Source organism: Pogona vitticeps, chromosome 4 (assembly GCF_051106095.1).
Source record: "Pogona vitticeps strain Pit_001003342236 chromosome 4, PviZW2.1, whole genome shotgun sequence".
Lineage (NCBI taxonomy): Eukaryota > Metazoa > Chordata > Lepidosauria > Squamata > Agamidae > Pogona > Pogona vitticeps.
In genome coordinates, this window is record NC_135786.1 from 118,000,100 (window position 1) to 118,020,000 (window position 19,901).

At 40.4% G+C, this 19,901-nt stretch overlaps 1 protein-coding gene across 17 annotated transcripts in view; it reads right to left on the reverse strand.

The window, feature by feature from the left end:
* The window catches only part of RALGPS2 (Ral GEF with PH domain and SH3 binding motif 2), a 368,517-nt gene that overhangs the window by 61,123 nt on the left and 287,493 nt on the right, over positions 1-19,901 (reverse strand). For all 17 annotated transcript variants that reach the window (XM_078392372.1, XM_078392375.1, XM_078392380.1 and 14 more), the window contains one exon: positions 4,584-4,638. In XM_078392372.1, coding sequence (XP_078248498.1) covers positions 4,584-4,638 — 55 coding nt within the window. The remainder of the gene's footprint in view (positions 1-4,583; positions 4,639-19,901) is intronic.

The following is a 19,901-nucleotide window of genomic DNA, read 5'->3' on the forward strand; positions in this document are numbered from 1 at the left end:
AACATTAAAAACTATTACTGTCAGACTTCACTGATTCCAGTGAAACTAAATGGGAGAATATTATTACAGTGGTGCCTTGCTAGACAATGATAATCTGTTCCACTGAAATTGGTGTTTAGCAAAATCATTGTCTAGCAAAAAGCATTTCCCTATTGGAATGCATTGAAGCCTGTTTAACGCGTTCCAATGGGAAAGAATCGGCATTGTCTAGCGAAGATCGGCCATAGGAAAGTCGCTTTGTGGACTGCCAATCAGTTGTTTAAATAGCTGTCTTGTGAAGCTTAGGTCTCGAAAACACCCGTTTTGCTAGCGCGGAGGGAGCTGTCAAAATCGTTGTCTAGCAAAAATCGGTTTGCGAAGCAGGGACCAAACATTGTCCAGCGAAATTCCCCCATAGGAATAACTGTTTTGTGAATCGCTATAGCGATTGCAAAAAGTCACTGTCTAGTGAAAAAACTGTCATGCGATGTAACTGTCCAGCGAGGCACCACTGTAATACAAAATCTACCACTGAAGATTCAGAAAACAACAAAAAGAAACAAAAAGACAAAACAAAAAAACAAAAACAAAAGTTCATTCTTATAATGATTCACAGGACATCTTTCCAGAACCTGATCTGACCTTAGGGCAGTCCAATGAAGGCAGAATTAATGTACATAAAGAAACAGATGACATTTCCATGAATCTGTCTCATGTTTCTATTCCTTTTGTTACTCTAGCTTTACATGTTAATTTTTCATCAAATGCTATTGATGGACATGGTCCATCTAGGTATTCACTGAGAAACTATCAGGTCCTTCCATGAGAAATTTCAATTAGCCAGCACTAATAATATTATAATAAAAACTTGCAAAAAGTAATCATCCTGATGAGCAGAATTTGATAGGAGTTAAAAAGTGATGTTTTATGCCTGCTTTGGAAAAAGGTGGGAGATAGATAGATACAGTGGACCCTCTACTTAAGGAATTAATCCATATTGGAATGGTGGCTGCAAGTCGAAAAGTCTGTAAGTCGCATCTCCATTGACCTACAATGCACTGAAAACCGATTAATCCCATAACCAGTGGTTTTTATTCTATTTTTATTCCATTTTGGGTTTTTTCTGGTCTGTAAGTCGATTCTCTGGCTGCAAGTCGAATCTAAAATTTGCAGCCAGAGAAGTCTGTAACTCGAAAAGTCTGTAAGTCGAGCCGTCTGTAAGTCGAGGGTCCACTGTAGGTAGGTAGGTAGGTAGGTAGGTAGGTAGGTAGGTAGGTAGGTAGGTAGGTAGGTAGGTAGGTAGGTAGGTAGGTAGGTAGGTAGGTAGGTAGGTAGATAGATAGATAGATAGATAGATAGATAGATAGATAGATAGATAGATAGATAGATAGATAGATAGATAGATAGATAGATAGATAGATGAGTTGAGGACACTGGAGTGTAGTAAAGGCTGAGAGTCTGTTTTTCCTAATTTACAGCTAGGCTGGTACAGAGTGAATCCTGATAAGTGGGCTGTTGGAGGTGCTCTTCGAGGACGGGCCAGGAGCGAGCTCTGCTCTCAGGCATCGCTTGGTGGTGGCTTGGGCACTCGAGGAAAAGGGCTGGCAGCGCGCCTTGCTTGCCGGCTCTCCCCCAAGGCAGCACCTCTTGCACCCTCCATCTGGAACTGCAGCCTGCAAGCCGGCAGACAGGCAGGCTGGCTGGCAGGCTGCAGTTCGGATGGAGGGTGCAAGAGGCGCTGTCTTGGGAGAGAGCTGGCGAGTGAGGCTAGGCTTTTTAAAAAATTATTAACAGCAGAGGACCTGTGGGCGCTTTGGGGAGGGGTAGACAAAGCGGGGGCCACAAACTTTCATCCGGCGGGCTGCAAATGGCCCCTGGGCAGCATGTTTGAGACCCCTGATCTAGAGCATCCTATACAGATTTTGTATAGTTGTTTAGCTGTTTCTATCTCCACATTTTCTATCCTGTCTATAACAATATCATATCTAATGTATGTTCATTATGTACTATTTGTTTACCCCAACCTTATATCTAGCTTCAATTTGTCTTTAAACCCCCCACCCCACCATATTATGCCTTTACCCTGATTAGTGCTCCCTTATTTCAGTTTAATTCTCTTTTTTAATATATAAGATATAGCCCTTTGCAATTCGAGAACTCAAGTATGTACATGCTTCCCAACATTGAGGGCCACCTTTCTGTTTTTCCCTTTTTCATCTTTCTATGTAATTCCTTCTCCTAATCTTCTTCAATTTTTGTTTCTGTCTTTCTAAACATTCTGCCATCTTTTGTGTCCTCTGAGACCATTTTACGCATTTGATTTACCTCCAATAGATCTTTATACACTTGGTCTATCTCCAATAATCTTCCAGGATATTTTTAAATCATTCTGCTGATTTTCTCCCCTTATCTTCCCTTATTATTCTCCTCAACTCCACCAGGTTTTCCCCATTAGTTTCCTCCAGCCTCTCTTTAGGTTGGCATACACCATCCATCACCCTCTCATTTCCTTGTTCATTATTTCCTGTCTCCTGTTGACTATAATTCTTCTTCAACTATGCTGTGAATAATTTTGCCTGTTTGTTGTGGGATCTCACTATTTCTAAGATTGCTTGAAGGGTAGATTTTGTTTCCTCCCAAAATTGTCCTTGTTGTGTCATTATGTTCCAATTGTCAAAAAATTGTATTCCAAGTTAAAGTTGTCCATATGCTTAATCAATCCAGTTCCATTAAACTTGAATCCAGTCTCTGCCGTAGAGAATTTTCCCCGCCTAAAGATCAAACATGATCTTTACAATACTTACACCAATATTCATAACTTTAAAAGTCAAATCTTTAGAAATAAACATATAATCTATTTTAGGAAAGCTTTTATGAACGGGAAAGTAATAAATAATATTTTAATATCTCAATTCCCTCCAAACAACTTTCAAATCCATTTTCCTTTCCTCCTTATTCAAAACTGTAATATAATCATTTTTCTCCTTTTGATTTCTTTCCCCATTACCATATTAAAATCTCCTGCCATTATTACAAATCCCTTCAGCATATATTTTAATTTTTTAACTCTTTAAACACTTCTTTGAAAAATGCCACTTGATTTCATTTGAATATATATTAATCAGAATGTATTCTTCTCCCTCTATCATCATCTTCATTTTTTTCAATTTAAATTTACATTTCTTGGAGAAATTTCTTGACCTTGAGTTACCATACCTCTTTTCATAAATATCAAACCAAGTTAGTTTCAGTTCATAAACCCCATCTTTTGTTTGATTAATTTCTTGTAAGAAAATTATGTCCGTTTTATCTCTTCCTTATTCTCTTCGCTTCTATAACACTCTCATACTTGAAGTTGAAATTCTTAAAGTTTCAACCATATTTTCACATTTTCATGTCTCTGTTTTGGTTCCCTAAAGCAAATAACTCCCATAACAGAAACATCTTTATCTCACCATCCCAATTCCCCACCCTGACACAGACCAATATTATCCCTCCCCTTCTTCCACTGAAGTTTCAACACACTGATAATGTCTCCTGGGGCTAAAGCTAGTCAACTGATTATCCACCAACTGCTCCTTCCAGATCTTCTTCCCCCTCAGAGCTAGTAGATTTATATTTTTCTTGCCTTCTAGTGATTTTTCCCCATTGTTTCTCATTGATCAAATACCACTCATAAAGCAAATCCAAGCCTTGATCCACTAATGTTATTCTATGATATTTTCCAGTGTGAAAATACTCTCAAGTATACTTGCTACCCCCAATTATATCTTATATTCTTCAAGGGGATGGTTGTTATTGGTTGTAACAGTGGGTTTTGCTCTTCTCTAAGATACAATCTGAAAGCAAACATCTTGATAGACGTGAATGGGTGCATCCTTACATGACAATTTTCCCTATTTTTCTCTAGCCACTTTAACAAACAAATCTTTCTTATAAAAACCAGCAAATCTGACTACAACATCTCAAAGTCATACTAACCCAGTCTTTAAATCCCACACTGTACTCTCTCTCTCTCTCTCTCTCTCTCTATCTTACTGAATCCAGACCAGGTCTGGTGTGACTTAATCCAGTCCAGGACTTTATCTCTCTTCTGTTCATCTATCAGATTACATTTGTATCTGAGTCACCAACTTCTGTGAATTATTTTAAATAGGAGTTATTTAAGATTTATAGCTCAAGCTGCCCTACTCTTTTTTTTCTACTGAGACATTTGTAACTTTCATCTCCTCAGGCTAGATTTTCATAAAGATAATCCGGCTAGCTACATACATCTCTTTTCCTCTTAATTACTCTAATTAGAAAGTTCATATTCTTATCAGAAAGTTCTTTCCAAACATGTTAATTATTCACTATACACTATAAATAAGGGAGTTATTTCCAAAGCTTTTAACAAAACTCACAGGGCTCCACAGTTTTCACCTGTCTGCCATGATTAATAAAAACAACCCCACCCACACTCTGAAACCCTCTGGGATGAGTATTCAAACAATTTCCATACAAACTTTGTACATTTTTTTTTCCAACACAGAAATGCAGACCTATCACATGTGAAGCAGCAGTCCATCAGTCTGAACAAAATGAAAAGACAGAGCTTTTTTTACCTTTCAAATGCTGGCCAGGAAGTTTCTTCACTGAGCTCCGAACCATCACTGCTACCTTAAATTAAAATAAAAATTCATTAAAGTCTTAAATAATTCTGGGACACAATGTTCCAAGAAAACACACATGAAAACATCCCTGAAGGTTATAACAATAAATGTCAAAAAACTATTTGGGCAGTATGAAATAAAGGTCCAACATAATAAGAATGGCAAAAGGTAACATGTTTCTGCAGTCTTCCTGCTCTTTTGTTGTTGCTGTTGTTTTAATTTTATTTTTTAAAATAGAAAACAAACACAACAACAAAAATACAAAAATTTAAATAATAGTGCTTGCTATACATTAAATTCTACCATGCACCCCATACCCATGGGACCCATTGAACAATATTTTTATTACAAACTTCCTTTCCAAAATTGTATAGATTGCTGTTTAGAGGCTTTCCCCTCTCCTTTCCCTAATACAAATTCAACAAATCTACCCCAAATAGCATAGAAAATATTGGAACTTATTTCCCCTCTTTTCATCTTGAGTTCAGTAGTCAATTTATCATTTAATGCAATGTTTCATTTTCACCATACCAATCTTCTAATTTAATATCATTTTTGTCTTAATATTCTAGCACTTGTCATAAAGTTAGTAATCAATTCCTTCAAGTAATAATCAAGATCTACCGTATTTTTTGCTCCATAAGACACACTTCCCCCCCAAAATGTGGGGGGGGGAGTCCCTGCGTCTTATGGAGTGAAGGCAGCAATTTTGTCGCCTCTGGCCCCGTGGAGGGGAGTGTCGCAAGGGTCCGGGTGAGCCTTCCAGGACCCTTGCGAGGCTCCCCCACCCCCCACGGGTCCGGCGCTGGCAAAATCGCCAGCTTCCAGGTGGGGGGAGCGTCGCAAGGGTCCTGGAAAGCTCACTCAGAAACTTGCGATGCCCCTCCCACCCCCACACGGGTCCAGCGCCGGCGAAATCACCAGGTTCAGGGAGTGTTTGGAAGCTTGCGAAGCCTACAAACTCTCCAAGAAGCTGGTGATTTTACCCCCCCTAGCCCCACGGGGGGGAGCGTCACAAGGGTCCGAGGGAGTCTCCCAGGACCATTGCCACGCTCCTCCCACCTCCGCACGGGGCCAGCACCGGCAAAATCGCCAGGTTCTGGGAGTCTCTTGAGGCTTGGGAAGACTCTGAAGAGTCCCAGAAGCTGGTGATTCTACCCCCCTGGCCCCGTGGGGGTGTGGGGGGAGTGTCACAAGGGTCTGAGGGAGTCTCCCAGGACCCTTGCCATGCTCTTCCCACCCCCGCATGGGGCCAGCGCCGGTGAAATCGCCAGGTTCTGGGAGAGTTTGGAAGCCTCCAAACTCTCCCAGAAGCTGGCAATTTTACCCCCCTGGCCCCATGGGGGTGTGGGGGGAGTGTCACAAGGGTCTGAGGGAGCCTCCCAGGACCCTTGCCACCCTCCTTCCACCCCCGCACGGGGCCAGCGTTGGCAAAACTGCCAGGTTCTGGGAGTGTTTGGAAGCTTGCGAAGCCTCCAAACACTCCCAGAAGCTGGTGATTTTACCCCCTGGCCCCGTGGGGGGGTGGGGGAGCATCACAAGGGTCCGAGGGAGTCTCCCAAGACCATTGCCACGCTGCTCCCACCTCCGCACAGGGCCAGCGCTGGCAAAATCGCCAGGTTCTGGGAGTCTCTTGAGGCTTGGGAAGCCTCTGAAGAGTCCCAGAAGCTGGCGATTCTACCCCCCTGGCCCCGTGGGGGGGTGGAGGGAGCATCACAAGGGTCCGAGGGAGTCTCCCAGGACCCTTGCCACGCTCCTCCCACCCTCGAACGGGGCCAGTGCCGGTGAAATCACCAGGTTCTGGGAGAGTTTGGAAGCTTGCAAAGCCTCCAAACTCTCCCAGAAGCTGGCAATTTTACCCCCCTGGCCCCGTGGGGGTGTGGGGGGAGCGTCGCAAGGGTCCGAGGGAATCTCTCAGGACCCTTGCCATGCTCCTCCCACCCTTGCACGGGGCCAGCGCCGGTGAAATCGCCAGGTTCTGGGAGAGTTTGGAAGCTTGCAAAGCCTCCAAACTCTCCCAGAAGCTGGCAATTTTACCCCCCCTGGCCCCGTGGGAGGGTGGAGGGAGTATCACAAGGGTCTGAGAGAGCCTCCCAGTACCCTTGCCATGCTCCTCCCACCCCCGCACGGGGCCAGCGCCGGTGAAAGCACCAGGTTCTGGGAGTCTCTTAAGGCTTGGGAAGCCTCTGAAGAGTCCCAGAAGGTGGCCATTTCACCTCCTCTGATGCCTGGGGGGTAGGGTCAGTCTCTAAAGGGTCCTAGGGTGTGTTCCAGGACCCTTTAGAGACTCACCCTGCCCCCCCAGGGGTCAGAGGGGGCAAAATTGCCACCTTCTGGGATTCTTTTGAGGCTTGGGAAGCTTCAGAAGAGTCCCAGAAGCTGGCGATTTCACCCCTTCTGACCCCCGGGGTGGCAGGGTGAGCCTCCAAAGGGTCCTAGGGTGTGTTCCATAAGATGGACCTCTACATAAGGCTCACCAATTTCTAGGAGAAGAAAACAAATTATTTTTTCCTGTTTTCTTCTCCTAAAAATTTGGTGCGTCTTGTGGAGAGGTGCGTCTTATGGAGCGAAAAATACGGTATCTTATCAAAAAAATTAACAACAAAGCAATTTTAGAGTTAAAGTCAATATCTTCTTCCAAATATATCACTTATTTCCTTAAAAATCAGTTTCCAAAATTTCTTAACCAGTTTACAATCCCACCACATATGATAATACATGCCAGTTTCTACATCACATTTCCAACAAGCTTTGAAATAATCTGAATTTATTATAATCAATATTACAGGAGTCAAATACTACCTTAAACAGATTTTTAAACATTTTTCCTTTATTCTTATCGACATTGACCTTAAAACTCTCATCCTCCACATTTTTATCCAATCCTCTATTTTAATTTCTGTCTTTAAATCATTTTCCCAAATTAATTTCAAACCTTCTGTTCCCCACTCTTTTTCCTCTTGTTCTGAAATTATATTATATATTCTACTTCCTACTCCCTTCATCAAAACATCTTTCTGCATTTCTTGATGTGATGGTAGAAATTGTTGGTACTTAGTGCATTCTCTATATTTACCATTAGTTTTCAACCATTCACTTGTCCAAGTGTCTAACTGAATATAATTATACTATGATAGTTTATTAGTTTGAAATGTAATCATAATTAATTCTTTCAATCTCATTTTATTCATCCAATCCTTCAATCTTGCAACACTTTTATCTTTAAACAAATCTACTAAACCCTTTAGGTTTGGATGAGAACTTTCTATTTCAGTCACTAATTTAACTGTTGAAGTTGAGGGACATAGCTTCTCTCTATATCTATTCCATATATTTAACATACAGTGGTGCCTCGCTTAACGATTGCCTCGTTTAGCGATGAATTTGCATAACGATGTGTTTTTTTAGAAAATAATATGCACCGTATAACGATGTTTCCTATGAGCAATTTTCGCTTAGCGAAGTTTGGGACCAGGCTTCGCATAACGAATGCTATTTTAGGTCCCCTGCTTCACTTAACGATGTTTCTTTTTTCAATTAAAAAAGTGTCTTAGAAGGGTCAAAAACGGTTCTTAATGCTTGGATTCGTTAGAGGACCCCTCAAGTCATGTGCAAACCTGATTTGGCTTTGATCTGACTTTTCGTTAATTTTTTGTGAATTTCTTTTTTTTTTTGGACCATAGAAACCAATGGACCTGTCAAAATCTGACAGCTCCATGCTTTCCTATGGGGGAGAAAACAATTCACCATAAATTAACGAAAGTTCAGATCAAAGCCAAATCAGGTTTGCACACGACTTAGGGGGTCCTCTAACGAACCCAAGAATTTAGAACAGTTGCTGAGTCTTCGTTAATTTTTTGTGAATTTTTCTTCCCCCATAGGAAATAATGGAGCTGTCAGATTTTGACAGCTGTCAAAAGTTGGGGGGAAAAAATTCAGAAAAAATTAATGAAAAGTCAGATCAAAGCCAAATTAACTTTTGCATCCGTTTTAGAGGGTGCAGAAGCTAATCCAAGCATTTAAAACCATTTTTGCCCCTTGCATGACACATTTAAAATTGCAAAAATTGACTTCGCAAAGCCATTGAAATGTATTGAGTCAGCTTCAATACATTCCAATGGAGGATACATTGTTTCGCTTAGCGATGTTTCCTATGGGTTTTTTCGCTTAACAACGGCAATCTGTTCCAATTGGAACAGATTAACCGGTTTCCAATGCATTCCTATGGGAAATGGTGTTTCGCATAGCGATGGTTTCACATAGCGATGTTTTTTTTTTAACCAATTAACATCGCTATGCGAGGCACCACTTTATTTCTTTAAAAGGGTTTTTCATCTGATTTATTGTATTTCTTTTTACTACATTAAACAAGCATTTTTCAGCACTCCCATTTGTTTCTGAGGATTCCATATCCTACCAAATTAATTTTTTTTAATAAATATAATATCTCCAGTAAATCTTAATTGATTTACTATATAATAGTTTTTTTTACATTAGGCATACCTAAACCTCCTTTTTTGTGGGCCTTATACCAGTATCTTTTATTTATTCTAGATTTTTTACCTTGATTACAAAATCCATTAACTAATCCCTGCCAATACTTAAAATCTTCTTCTTCTAATTGTATTGGGAGTATCCTAAATAAAAAAGGTATTTTTGGTAATATTTTCATTTTAATCATAGTGATATTCCCAAACCATGATAATTTCAATTTAGAATACTCTTGCAGTTTATCTTTAATACCACTTTTTAGTTTATTAAAAAATTCTCCTTTAATTTTTGAGTCATTCTAACTATATTTATACTTAAATATTTTATATGATTACATTTTAAACTATATTTATTCATAAACATTTCTTGTTCCTGTATATCATGATTAAACATCATTATTTGGTAGTCCAGATAGGCGGGGTATAAATAAATAAATAAATAAATAAATAAATAAATAAATAAACAAACAAACAAACAAACAAACAATTTGTTTTTTGCCCATTAATAATTAATCCTGCAATTTCCCCAAATTTTTCTAAGTGCTTTTTAATATTATCCATACTCTCTAATGGGCTTTTAATAGTCAATAATGAATAATCAGCCAATTAATTAATCTTAATCTTATCATTTTTCCTAATCCTTTAATTAATTCATCATATCTTATTGCATTAGGTAGCAATTCTTTAAACATACAAAACAATATTGGAGAAAGTGGACAGCCTTGTCTCATACCTCAGCCTAGAAAACTCCGTTCTGTTAAACCATCATTAACTATTACTTCTGAAACATTATCTGAATACAATTGGTTTATAACCGCTCTAAGTATTTTGCCAAATCCCCAACCCCTTATATGAAGTTTTAGTGTTGGCCATTCAACACAATCAAAACCTTAAATATGTCTAATGATAAAACAGTTGCTTTTATTTTTTCCTTTTCTATCTCATATATAATGTTCAAAACTCACCTAGTTAAATTATCCATTTATCTTCCGTTAATAAAACCACACTGGTCTTCCTTAATATAATTTGCTTTAAATCTATTTAATCTGTTTGCTAATATAGCAGTAAAAATCTTAGCATCTTTGTTTATTAGAGATATGGGTCTATAAGATCCTGGATCTGTTTGATGCTTGTTGGGTTTTGGAATAAGAATCGTTAATGAATGCTTCCAAGAAGCAGGCATTCTCTCTCCTTCCATTATTTTATTATAAAACATTTTTAACTTAGGTATCAAAATGGAACTAAAATGCTTGTAATATTCTGGACCCAATCCATCTGGGCCTGGTGTTTTGCCATTTTTCAACTTATTAATAACTTCTGCAATTTCTTGTTCTTTAATCTCTTTTTCTAATAGTCTTTTATCATCTTCCAATAATTTAATTTTAAATTCTCATTTATATAATTTCCCATATTTTCTTTCATTACATTATTTCCTTTATATAGTTTCTAAAAAAATTCATGAAAAATCTTCAATTTGTCTTTCATTATATTACAACTCTTACCTGTTCTAGCTTTAATTATCCCTATTGAGTTTTTACTCCTATTTTTACACATTCTAACTAATAATCTTGAATTTTTATTAGTAATTACAAAAAAATCTTATTTAAGTACATCAAACCTCTCTGGACTTTCTCTATTTCTAAGTTATCTAGTTCCTTTCTCTTAGCCTAAATTTCTACCAAAATTCTTGTCTCTTACTAAAAAAATGTGTTTTCTAAATTTTTCAGATCTTCTTCCATTTTTTTACATTTTTCTCCTTTTTTTTTTATTTACAGGATTCCCTTATTGTTATTTTTCTTGAAATTGCTTTCATTGTATCCCATAACAGGCCTAATTTAGCACCTCCTGCTTCATTTATTGTCCATAATTCTAACCATTCCTTCTTTATCTTTTCTATTTCCTCTGGGTACTGTAAAATATTATTACCCATTCTCCACCTTTCAGAGTCTTTATAATCTTTTTTTATTTCAATCTCTATTGACATGAAAGCATGATCTGCTATTTTAATGGAATTAATTTCAGTATTAACTATCTTAGAAAATAAGTCTTGAGATGTGAATATATAATCTATTCTAGAGTAACTATTATGTACAACTGAAAAATAAGTATATCTTCTTTCATCACCTATCAATTCTCTCCAAGTATCCTTCAATTGGTTATTTCTTACCTTCTTGATCAGTATTGTATTTCTTTGATAAATATCAATCTGACCCATGAAAAGCTTTATCTTTTATCTTATCCATAACCATATTAAAATCATCTACCATAATAACAAAACCTTTCTTTGCCTTCCATTTCTTTAAAAACCGTATCATAAAAATCTTATTCCAGAAATTGGCAATACATGAACAAAACAAACTCATGAGACTAAAGCTTCCCTTCTTTCCAAGAGAGAAAAAATGAATCCTGATAAACCTCGTGCATCTTTCAAGCTTCCAAGCGAGCCATGAAATTTATGAAATGGCTCATGTTCAGGCTTATGATAATTGAAAAGACAGTTCTGAAGGCCCAGTGTTAGACCAACAGCTCAAGATGCTTATTTTCATCATCATATCTTACTCTTAAAAAGCCCAAAGCCAACTCAAGGCTTGACTACATATCTTTGCTGGAGTGGACTCGTGTGGCCTAAATATCTGAGGCATATGTGGTTTATGATAATGAGCAGGAAAAAATGAGTGAAGTCATGTAGCCACACAGAAGCATTTTCTCAAATTCACATATTCCATACTGCACTCAGAAGAGAAACTAGAGTGAGTGATTTTAAGGTTACAAGTGCAGAAGAGTGGGTAGAATCCAGGCAAAAAGAAAACTGACAATATGATCTAAATAACACAGGAAATCAGTCTTTGGCATTCAGCACCAATTAACTACAAAATGTGTACTAAGAAGGCAAGCCTTTAAAGCTTAATTTATTGAGCTGGAGGGAAAAATAATGATGATTGTATCCTCAAAATAAAATACAAAAAGGGTTTAGCTTTGTCAATGACTGCTCTCTTGCACCCCATGTAGAATCCTATCAATGCTTACCTGGAAATAAGTCACTTGAGCAAATACCAATGAGGCTTTTCCCCCAAATAAATCTGTTTATTTAGCTGTTGCCTCATTTAAATTGATGTTTGATGCTGCAATCCCACAAACCACAGAATGGCAACTATGCTGTGTTAGCACCCATTATTTTCTACACTGGCTATCCAGATCAGAGATCATGAAAACTGTAGTCCAAATCATTTGGTTACAGCTGCCAACCCCTGCCACACACATACATACTCACTTTGGACTAAACCTGACTACATTTAAGGGGATTAAGTATAATTAAACATGCACAAGGCAGTGGTGTTAAGAGTTCTATGCAAATAGGTTCAAGATTACAGCCAATATATGGATACAATAGTAAAACAGCTTGTATGGCACAACCATATCCTGGATTGACTACTGCAGTGCTCTCTATGTGGGGCTTCCCTTGAGCTTGATCCGGAGTCCAGAATTTGACAGCCAGATTTGGTAGTGAGTGCAAGTAAATTTGACCACATCACTCTGGTTCTGGCTCACCTCCACTTTGTGTCCTTGATCAGGTTCAAGGTTTTGACATTCACATAGAAAGCCCTCTATGGTTTGGGCCTATGTTATTTATCAGAATGTCTTTCGTTAATGTCATCCGCCCAACCCACAAGATCATCCTAGTCAAGGCTAGGAAGCCACCCTGAGGAATACCCATAAATCCTCTACAAGAGGTACGGCCTTCTTCGTGGTGGCTCCAACTTCATGGAACCAGCCTCTAGCCCCTCCTTGTTGACATTTAGGAAGCAATTAAAGATGTTGCTTTTCAGGGAGGCTTTCCACACTGACCCTAGCTGACAACCTTCCCTCCCCTTTCCTCCATCCGCTCTGGGTTTATATGATTAGTCTGTGCTATCTGTTTTTAGGGTTATTGTTGATGCTTCTAATGTTTTTATCTTTATTATACATGTTGTAAGCACCCAGAGTAATGCCTTGACACTAATGGGAGCAGGATACAAATTAAATGAATGAATGAATGAATATTATATTTTAAAAGGGGAAACTTATTACTAGCTCATTTCTAGCTCATGTCTAGCTCATTTCAGTATAACGCTCATATATTTCTTTCCTTTCATGGAAAGAAACTAGTTCTGAAATGGAAACTCTACAGAGAGGAAGCAGATTGTGTAAGGCATTACACAAATATGCTCTGTTTATTAAGGTGGCAAATAAATGTCCTTAACTCCTAAACATACAATCATAACAAGCAATAGAGAAAAATTCAAATACTTCCCAGTTTCAGTGAAACAGCTTCTTCTTCATCACATATACATTCTAATGTTTCAAGAATCATAGCACATGAATGTCTTTCTTCAAAAGGAAGGAGAGTAGGGTAGAGAAGATGGAAGGGGCTGAGATTTAGTGAAAGAAAAGGGAGGTGAGGCAGTCACACTGGAGAGGTAGAGAAATAAATGAGTGGAAGTGAGGTTTATGGTTTAGAAGATAGCAGTATAGTGGTTGAGACCAGAGCTCTGCTCTGTTCTCAAAAAAGAAAAGAAAAGAAAACAAGGATTTACAGACAAAAAGAACAATGAGGTACAGTATGAAATAAACATCCAAGAGATCTAGTTTGAAAAGACAAAATGTCCAGAAATATAAGTCCTTGTCAAGCATTATGCCCCAAATCATGAACAGCTATATTCATGGTGGGGATGTGTAGACTCACATAGGCCTACCTCTATTCCCCACCCAGAAGAAAGCTGAATCTTCACAGGTATAGTGGGGAAATGTATAGAGGTGCTTATAAGTCCATTCAACTGAATGTGTTGATTATTTTGTTCCCATGATTGGGAGTCCTGATAAAACAAGGCTCTTGGTCATGGATGTGCTGTAAGCATGAATAACTGAATTACAAGCACCTCTGCAAATCATTATATTCTAATCTATGGAAGCTACTTCAGCTGCTGCTTCAGATTCAGTATTATTTCAACCATAAACTACTCAGATGTGCACAATCAAATATTCACTTCTTAAATCTAGCTTGTAGAATATAAGCACTCATGAGGCAACTATCCAAACTAATTTTTAAAAAATATGCTCTATACAGTTGGCAGCAGCATTTGTTGCAAATCAAGGAGCTGGATTCAAATTAACATCAGTTCCTCACAGCTGTTCCTCAAAATATGAGATGTGCCCATGGATCCTGAAAAGGCTAGGGACCTCCATACTGAAGAATCCCACTCAGTTCAGATATTTGACTGTTAAAAGATTATTGTCAGTCTCCCATAAAAAACAGGATAAGCAATGTTTAAAAACTCAACAGTTCCGTTTCAGCACCAATTATCTTTTACACATTTTGAAAATAATGGATAAATAACATATTTTTACATTACTTTGCAATTCCTTAAATTTCAAGAATTCACACAAAACAAAAGAAAAAAAAGTTAATAGATCCCAAGAAATAACTGAGTCTGGGTGCAATAAGATAGCAGGAAATGTGAGCATCCAATCACACCAGGCCCCCATGGCAAAGCAAGGGGTGAGCCTGGCAGTCAACCAAGGTTGCTGTGGTCAAGATCATCTTAAACGTGGCAGCAGGACTATGAGCATGGGAGAAAACCCTGGGGGAGCAGTAAGCCCAGCTAGCTGGTGGTCATGGCACATCAGAGGGGCTCCCCCTCCCCTTCTCTGCACTGCCAAGGAGAACAGCTGCTGCCCAGAGCATGAGTGAATGCTCTCAACAGCCACCATTTTTGCTTGCTTCTGGTCTCTGCTACAGAATTTGACTGGAGAGCCAGCAAAGCCTGTGCTCACAGTTGGCACCCTGCTGGGATTGCTTGTGGTACAAAGCAACATGTTTAGACTGCGGGGACATTTGAAAGGAAGAATGGGGGTGCTAGCAGCAGCAAAAATGCAGGATGCCTCGTGGCGCAGTGGTTAAAATGCTGTATTGCAGCTAAAACTGTGCTCACGACCTGGGGTTCAAATCTCAGGTAGCCGGCTCAAGGTTGACTCAGCCTTCCATCCTTCCGAGGTCGGTAAAATGAGTACCCAGCTTGCTGGGGGGGCAATGTGTAGCCTGTATAATTAAAAAATTGTAAACCGCCCGGAGAGTGCTTGTAGCGCTATGGGGCGGTATATAAGTCCCCCCCCCAAAAAAAGGCAGAGCTTGAACAGCGTGGGTGGAGAGAAGAGCTGTGACACCATGTGCTGTGGGATGGAAAGGAAGATGAATGGTCAACCAGCCAGCTGACCAACAGAGGCCAGGCCGCACTGCAAAGTGATACCAGCCATTGGAAACAGTCCAGAGGAATAGGCCTGTGGCTCCCAAACATTTTCCACTCTCATCTCCCTTAACTTACTGGCCTCTCTTCTCCCGCCGCAACCCAAAGCTGTGACCAGTGGCCAGTAAGTCAATGGAGCTGCAAGTTGAAGAATTTTGGGAATCACTGTATAAAACCATAGAATTCAAAGAGGATGTATTTTCTTTTTCACATGACTGCATTTTTCCAGTCCTATTTTTATATTTTGTAGGTTTCTCTGGGGAGGAAGCTGAGGCAGGAGGTGAGCTGTGTTTGGAAGAACATTTTATTTGGTGAGGTATTTTCTTCTAGGCTGACTTTTGTTCTCTCTGACCGCATGGTCTGAGGGGCGGGGCTTTGGCTTTAAATGTGGGTTGGCAGAAGAAATTCTCTGATTCTATTTTTGACTCTAATCTGGTAAATAGGAAAGTCAAGTAACATTACATATACCTGGGGGGGGGCAGGAAAGTTTTAGGGGTAGGCTCAGACTTCTGCACTATTAAGGAGCAGGCTGGGTAAGTGGGGCTCATCAGCCTTGGAAGGCAGCTCATCTAGGAGAAGGAAAACTCCGATTCCAAACCTCCACTGCCCTGTGGCTATATCCACTGATGGAAAAGACTTCAGGAGTCAACCTCGAGGCAAAATCCAGAGGCAGTTCATGTCATTCTGGCAACTCCTGTGACATCGCTGGAACCAATTGTATTGGCTTTTGCCTTTCCACTGGACTGTTTCAGCAATATGGAGAGGGGGGATTTGCTGCTTGGGTAACAGCTTCACATACAGTATCAAAATAATACCGGAAGTGCCGTGTTTTCCCGAAAATAAGACAGGGTCTTATATTAATTTTCGCTCCTAAAAACTTATTAGGGCTTATTTTCAGGGGATGTTTTATTTTACAGTCATGTTATCTTCTTCTGGTTGCTACACAATGCTGCACAATGGTGGAGGGGAGTTTAACTTAACTGGGGCTTATTTTTGGGGTAGGGCTTATATACGAGTATCCTGAAAAATCATACTAGGGCTTATTTTCAGGTTAGGTCTTATTTTCAGGGAAACAGGGTAGCAGTTACATGTTATAGGTCTTTGTTTGATTGGCGTAGAGCATGACACCAGGGGCTACTTCCGATGGTGGGAGAGGTCATTGCACCTCACTACCGCCCGCCTTAATCTGGGCAGTCCCCAGCCAGTAAGGTGCCACCTCGCCACAGTCTGTTTACCTCACAGGGTGCGTGGGATTTAGGGTGAAAGCCGACAAGTGGATCAATAACCCTGCACCATGCAAAGATCATAAGAAAACTTCTGCCCTAAAGTTGGGCACATGGAATGTTCCGACAATGACCCCTGGCTTTTCTGACGACCTGCAGGAAATAGACGGTGCGCAAGACAGCTGTCATTGACATGGAACTGAGTAGACTGTAGATGGACACTGTTGCCCTGCAAGAGATGAGATTGCCAGACTTGGGATCTGTCAAAAAACTTCTCATTCTCCTGTGAGGTAAAACCATTGAATGAGACCAAGGAATATGGTGTTGGCTTTGCGGTCAGAAATACTCTGCTGAGATCCACCTACTGTGGGGAGTGAAAGAATCCTGACTCTGCAGCTCCACTCATCAGCGACACCAGTCACCCTCATTAGTGCACACGCACCAACACTGTTATCCACTACAGAAGTGAAAGAGAAATGCTACGACGATCTGGCAACTACTATCAAAAAAGTCCCTGAAAGAGAGACATTGTTGATTCTTGGAGACTTTAACGCTAGAGTTGGTGCTGATCACAATTCTTGGCCCACTTGTCTAGGCTGTTTTGGCATAGGAAAGATGAAAGAAAATGGTCAACGCTTGCTGGAGTTTTGCTGTTATTATGGTCTCTGTGTCAGCAAAACATTCTTTAATACGAAGCTTCAACACAGAGTTTCTTGGAGACATCCAAGATCCAAGCATTGGCATCAGCTCAATTTGATCCTCACAAGATGTTCTAGTGTTCCTAGTATTACGATCACACACAGTTACCAGAGTGCTGATTGCAATACTGATCACTCCCTGATGTGTAGTAGAGTTAAACTGCGAACAAAGAGATTGTATCACATGAAAAAGGAAGACCACGTATTGACATCAGCAAGACTTGCAATCAAAGAAAGGTGGAGGAATTTGCTCAAGCGCTTGAGAACACCCTTCAAGGCCCGGCTGATGCAAATGCACCTGAATGATGGGAACATTTCAAGAACACTGTTTATAACACCACCTTATCCTCATTTGGCAAGAAGACAAAAAAGGCGGCAAACTGGTTTGAAGCCCATTCAGAGGAGTTGAGGCCAGCCATCGAAGAGAAGAGGAGAGCTCTAGCAGTATACAAAGCCTATCCTAGTGAGTACAACTTGCAAGCTCTTCGAGCTGCTCGTAGCCAAGTCCAACAGGCTGCCAGGAGATGTTCCAATGATTATTGGCTTCAGCTCTGCTTTCAGATACAGATAGCAGCGGACACAGGTAACAACAAGGGAATGTACGACAGTTTTAGGTCCAATACAGAAGAAATCTGCTCCCTTGAAGTCTTCGTGATCATCCAGGACTGAGCACAGCAGGTGGACCACTGGGTGCAGCACTACTATGAACTATATTCCAAAGAGAATGTACTAACTGAAGAAGCATTAAATAACATTGAGTGCCTGCCTGTCTTGAAAGATTTGGACAGCAAAACAACCTTAGCAGAAATAAAAGCGGCCTTGGATTCCCTCACCTCCGGCAAGGCACCTGGAAAGGATAACATCCTTGTTGAAGTGCTGTAAAAAGATCATCACCACCAATCTATACGAAGTCTTTTGTCTCTGCTGGAGGGAAGGTGGAGTACCACAGGACATGAAGGATGCAAACATCATCACATTGTACAAGAACAAAGGAGGCAGAGGCGACTGTAATAACTACTGTGGCATCTCTCTTCTCAGTGTTGTAGAGAAGCTGCTTGCCCGTGTTGTGCTGAAAAGACTCCAGGTGCTTGCAGACAGAGTCTATCCAGAATCACAGTGTGGATTTCGAGCTAAGAGGTCCACCACTGACATGGTATTCTCCCACAGACAGTTGCAGGACAAATGTAGGAAACAACGACAGCCACTCTTTCTGGCCTTCATAGATCTCACAAAGGTCTTTGATTTGGTTAGCAGAGATGACCTTTTAAAAATCCTTCCCAAGATTGGATGTCCACCTCGACTCCTTAACATCATCAAGTCCTTTCATGAGGGAATGAAAGGCACTGTAGTTTTTGATGGCTTAACATCAGATCCCTTTGATATCTGAAGCAGAGTGAAACAGGGCTGTGTCCTCACACCAACCCTGTTTGGGATCTTTTTTGCTGTCATGCTGAAGAACTGCAACAGAAGGTGTCTATCTTCGGACTAGATCAGATGGAAATCTCTTTAATCTCTCTAGATTGAGAACGAAGACCAAAGTCCAACTGAAATGCATGAGGGACTTCCTCTTCACTGATGACACAGCCATTGAATTGTTTTAGCAATACCTGCCAAGACTTTGGACTAACAATCAGCCTGAAGAAAACACAAGTCATGGGACAGGGCATGGACTCACCTCCCTCTATTACCATCTACACACAATAATTGGAGGTTGTTCATGACTTTTTGTACCTTGGCTCAACGATCTGTGAAACTTTCTCCCTAGATGTTGAGCTGGATAAACACATTGGCAAAGTAGCTACCATGTTCTCTAGTCTCACAAAGAGAGTATGGCTTAATAAGAAGCTGACGGCATATACCAAGATCCAGGTCTATAGAGCCTGTGTCCTGAGCACATTCCTGTACTGAAGTGAGTCCTGGACCCTTTGTGCACAGCAGGAGAGGAAGCTGAATACATTCAATACGTGTTGTCTCGGACGCATTTTTGGTATCACCTGGCAGGACAAAGTTCCAAACAGAGTAGTCCTAGAATAAGCTGGAATTTTGGCTTAAGCATGTGGTGAGAATGCCTGATGGTCAGATTCCAAAAGATCTCCTCTATGGAGAATTAGTGCAGTGAAATTGCCCCAGAGGGAGACCACAGCTGAGATACAAGGATATCTGCAAGAGGGATCTGAAGGCCCTAGGAATGGACCTCAACAGATGGAAAACCTTGATATCTGGGCTTCAGTCTGGAGGCAGGCAGTCATCACGGCCTCTCCCATTTTGAAGAGACACTTGTCCAGCAGGCCAAGGCAAAGAGGAAGTCCGAAAACCAGCAAAATCAGGGAGCTGGACAGGGGACAGATTGTATTTGTCTTCAGTGTGTAAGGGATTGTCACTCTCGAATTGGCCTTCTCAGCCACATTAGACGCTGTTCCAAGTCTTCCATACAGAACACATTACCATAGTCTCTTGAGACTGAACGATGCCAAATCACAATAAAATCACACCAGAAGGGATTGCTTTGCATGCAGCAATCTCCTTTAAAGTGATCCTTCTGTTTGTCAGGGAATAGCTCTCGTGTGGCATTGGTTTG